This window comes from Aricia agestis, chromosome 15, assembly GCF_905147365.1.
Source record: "Aricia agestis chromosome 15, ilAriAges1.1, whole genome shotgun sequence".
Classification (NCBI taxonomy): Eukaryota; Metazoa; Arthropoda; class Insecta; order Lepidoptera; family Lycaenidae; genus Aricia; species Aricia agestis.
Genome location: NC_056420.1, coordinates 105,626 through 109,859, shown reverse-complemented (window position 1 = coordinate 109,859; position 4,234 = coordinate 105,626). Strand labels below are relative to the sequence as shown.

Sequence of the window (4,234 nt, the reverse complement as noted above, 5' to 3'; positions counted from 1 at the left end):
ATGGCAGATCGTACAAGTAAAAGTATTCTCCGGGTGGGTCTCGGCTCCTCAGGAGTCGGGGAATCCCATGCGCCGTCCTCGGACGGTGGCCGGCCCGTGTATACGGAGGGGCCAACTAGTGCGATGAGGGATGAGGGGGCCGCTAAGGCGGCGAGGAAGGACGAGGAGGCCGCTAAGGCGGCGAGGCAGCGGGCCATCTTGGCTGCGTTAGGAGGAGGAGGAGACAGCGCGAAGAAGCGCGACAGCCCGAAGCCGGCGCCCATTACCGCGCCGGCGGCGGAGATTCTAACGGACGAAGACATCGACTTCAGTCAGCCGCAGCCTAACGGCGTTGAGCGGATGCTGAAGTTGATGCAGAAGAAGAAACTGAGAGGCGACAAGGATCTGCCGCGTGTTCTTTTGACACGCGACGTGAAAATGCCGCCTCCAAGTACCGGAAAAGACGAAATTGGTAGAGACTCCCCTCGCGGTCGAGTCTCCCAACATGGACGTGACTTACACGGACATGACAGCGAGGACTGGCTCTCGGACTCCAGTGAGATGTCTGGCATATCGCTGGACTCCGAGGGCTTGCCCGCATTCTCGGATTTGACGCGCCGGAAGAGGCGCTCTGATGACGACATGGCGCCGCCCCTCAGTAAAGGAGCGGTGCCCAAACCCAAAAGAGGACGCGGCCGCCCGCCAACGACCGGACAATATGTCGGCTTGGCGAAGGCGCAAGCCGATTTCAACAGAGAGAAAGAGGAGGCCCTTCGACTCCAGGCGGAGGAGGAGGTGGCCGAGGCGGCCAGGGCGGCGCGAGAGACGCGCTCTTCGCTCCTTGCGAGCCCCGCGCCTATGGATGAAGACAGGCCAGAGCAGACCAACCACGCTCTGGCCCAATGTGTTGAGACTTCGCTGGGAACGATCTCCATGGTCGCAGCGAAGTCGAATAACCTCAAGGGGACGTTCCAGCGGCTCCTCAAGGAGGCGGTCAGCGACATACGCGCCACCGTCGCCGAAATGAGAAGCCGCGGAGCGACCGAAGAGATGAAGGCCCTCGAGGCTCAGAATGCGCGGCTCCAGAATGAAGTGGAGTCTTTGCGCAAAGAGCTAGAGGAGCTACGCCGTCAGGTGTTGAAGCCGGCCGAGCAGGACATGCGCCAGCTGTTGTCTGAGGTCTCTCGTTCCAACGTAGAGACCTTCAGCAACATGCTGAACGCTCGGCTGGCCGGACTGGAGAGTCGGCTCCTCCCAGAGCCTCGACTGCGACCTCCGCTCTCGGCGGACAGAGCCCGGAGTATCACACCGGCCGACGCCGAGAGTGTAGAGGCAATACCGGAGGAGACGCCGGGGCCCCCGATGCCAAAAGCTAAGGGGAAACCGGCCCAAAAGAAGACGCGGCAGCCAATCGCCGCAGAGGTCCCGCATGAGACCCCTGCCACGCGCGAGGCGCCCAAGGCCAAGAAGGGCAGGAAGAAGAAGCGGCCATCAATGGCCGCTCAGGAGGCGGCACAGGGGGGAGCGAACACCAGCTCCCCTCGTACTGAGGCCCCTTGGACCAAGGTGGGCCCAAAGGGTAAGAAGAAGAAGGGGGCGGCTACACCATCTACAGCCGCCCCGAAGAAGAAGAGAAAGCCAAGGCTTCGCGTCCCCGCCACTGCGGCCGTTGCTCTGACCATAGAAGAGTCGGCCGTGAAGGCGGGTATGACATACGCCAAGGCGCTTGAGACGGCCCGGCGGGCGGTGAACATCGCGGAACTTGACATTCCGCAAGTCCGCTTCCGCCGGGCCCGAACTGGAGGGCGCCTCCTCGCGATTTCCGGCGAGGGCGCAAATGAAAAGGCGGACGCCTTTGCCGCGAGGCTGAGGACCGTCCTGCCACCAGAAGTGAAGGTCGGACGGCCGGTTGCAAGCGCGGAGATGCGCATCGCCGGCCTAGATGACTCCGTGACGACCGCAGAAGTGGTAGACGCGGTCGCACTGGATGGAGGGTGCCAGGCCGGAGATGTTCGGGCGGGGCCAATAAGAGAGGGGCCACGGGGGGACGGATCGTGCTGGGTCCGCCTCCCAGTTGCGGCCGCTAAGAAGCTCTCGAGCTCTGGGCGGTTGCGAATTGGTTGGGTGTCGGCGAGGGTGGCGTTGCTGGCCGCGAGGCCAACGCGCTGCTTCCGCTGCCAGGACACCGGCCACGTGGCTGCCAAGTGCCAGTGCCCGGTGGACCGTAGTGGGACATGTTTCCGGTGCGGGAAGCCGGGGCACAAGGCGGCAGAGTGCGGGGCAGCGGAGCCGAACTGCTCCCTGTGCGAGGCCGCTGGCAGAGTTGAAAGGGGGCACGAGCTGGGCAGATGTCCATCTGCTAAAAAGCCGGCCCCCGGAGAAGACAAGGCGCCGACCAAAAAAGCCCGACAGAAGTCGAGGCCAAGGGGAGCGCGGGCCCCGCTCGCTCCCGCCCGAATGGAGACGGATGCCTAGACTCGTGGGCGGTGATCGGGGGATCCCGCCCACTGTATGGGTCCCGAGAAGACAGCCCCCCTATAGCCCGGGGGGCTCTCGGTGAGGTACGCGGCTGAAGCCGCTGGAAGAAGGTGCCGGTTGCGGCAGCGCGCCGGGAGGGGCGGAGTTGTAGTCGCTCCGCGGTTCCCGTCCCTCCCGCACTAGGCGCATGACGAAGGGCTGGGGGGGTTTTAGTGGGTAGACCTCTTGTAGGGAGTCCCACATACCCCCGCCCCTTCCCCCGAGGGGGCGGGGGATACGCAAAGTATTTCCCCTCCCAAAAAAAAAAAAAAAAAAAAAGGTTCCCCCCGATGGTTGCACGCCTTGTCGTGGCGGTGGGGCTTAGTAACCGCGGCTTGGACAACCGCGGTGAAGCAAAGAGGCAACCAGGGCCGGCCGGTGTCGCCGCCTGGCCCGAGGAGGGCGCTCCCAGCGGACTGGAGGAGTCCGCTGCGGATGCGCACCGAGGTGGGGCCGCAGAGGAAGAGGCAAGTAGGTATTACGGTGCGCCGCTTGCCCTATCCTCTGCGGCCGAGGACGGATCGCGGGGGGGGGGAGGCATTGTGGTAGGTTGCCGCTTTCCCTACCCCCCCTGCGGGCTGGCGGGGCCGTTCCGCTTGAACGGCATTGGTGGGGCCGCAGAGGAAGAGGCAAGTAGGTATTACGGTGCGCCGCTTGCCCTATCTTCTGCGGCCGAGGACGGATCGCGGGGGGGAGAGGCATTGTGGTAGGTTGCCGCTTTCCCTACCCCCCCTGCGAGCTGGCGGGGCCGTTCCGTTTGAACGGCATTGGTGGGGCCGCAGAGGAAGAGGCAAGTAGGTATTACGGTGCGCCGCTTGCCCTATCCTCTGCGGCCGAGGTGTGGTCGGTGGCAGAGCCACAGACCTGATCTGCCACATGGCCTCCAAGTAGCAGACTCGGGGGGCGTCTGCTACAGCCTTGGTGGGGGCCGAGGAGGAGGGCGCACGTGTTGTGCGCCCATCGTGGAGTCTTCGGGCCGCTGGCGGGGTCACAGATGTGTGTATCGTTCCTGTGGCCCCGTCAATATGCGGCGTGGCGGAAGATGGGGGGGGGGTTTTAGTGGGTATACCGTGGTCTCATTAGCCGCGGGAGTCCCACATAACCACTCGGGTCGCCCCCTGCGCCTGGGTGGTATGCGTAATGCATTTCCCCCTCCGGAAAAAAAAAAAAAAAAAAAAAGGTTAGGTTAGGTTAGGTTAGGTTGCTGGCGGAGGAGGCGGCCATCGTCGGTCGCTGGAGCCTCCCGTCGATGGAAGGCATGGGGGTGGATGAGATGGCTGGCTGTCTTGGCAGGGTTTTCACAAACATATGTCAGGCAGCCATGCCTAGAGTTCGGGGTCCACCCTCTCCGCGACGGGAAGTGTATTGGTGGAGGACCGAGTTGGCTGACCTTCGTGCCGCCTGCAATGCGGCGCGTCGAGCGTATACTCGCAGCAGGCGGCGCCGCCCCCAGGACGTGGATCGGGATGACCGGCTGCACAGGGTCTACGTAGCAAAACGGAAGATCCTGCAGCTGGCCATCAGTCGGGCCAAGGAGGAAGCGTGGCTGGAGCTGGTGGAGGGGTTAGAGAAAGACCCCTGGGGCCGACCGTACAAAAGGGCACGAGACAAACTTCGCGCCCAGTCGGCCCCCCTGACGGAGACGCTCCAGTCAGATCTGCTGGGGAATATAGTTCGAGAGTTATTCCCGAACCCCCCGGCAGGATTCGCTCCACCGCGGATGGCCCGACGGACGCCG

General features: G+C 63.9%; 1 protein-coding gene across 1 annotated transcript; it reads left to right on the top strand.

Annotated features, from left to right (window-relative positions):
- LOC121734411 (translation initiation factor IF-2-like) lies at positions 1 to 2,454 on the top strand. Its single transcript, XM_042125022.1, has 3 exons — positions 1 to 330; positions 604 to 1,545; positions 2,233 to 2,454. Exons 1-3 carry the CDS (start codon positions 1 to 3, stop codon positions 2,452 to 2,454), a joined length of 1,494 nt encoding a protein of 497 aa, XP_041980956.1.
- The last annotated feature ends 1,780 nt before the right edge of the window (positions 2,455 to 4,234 follow it).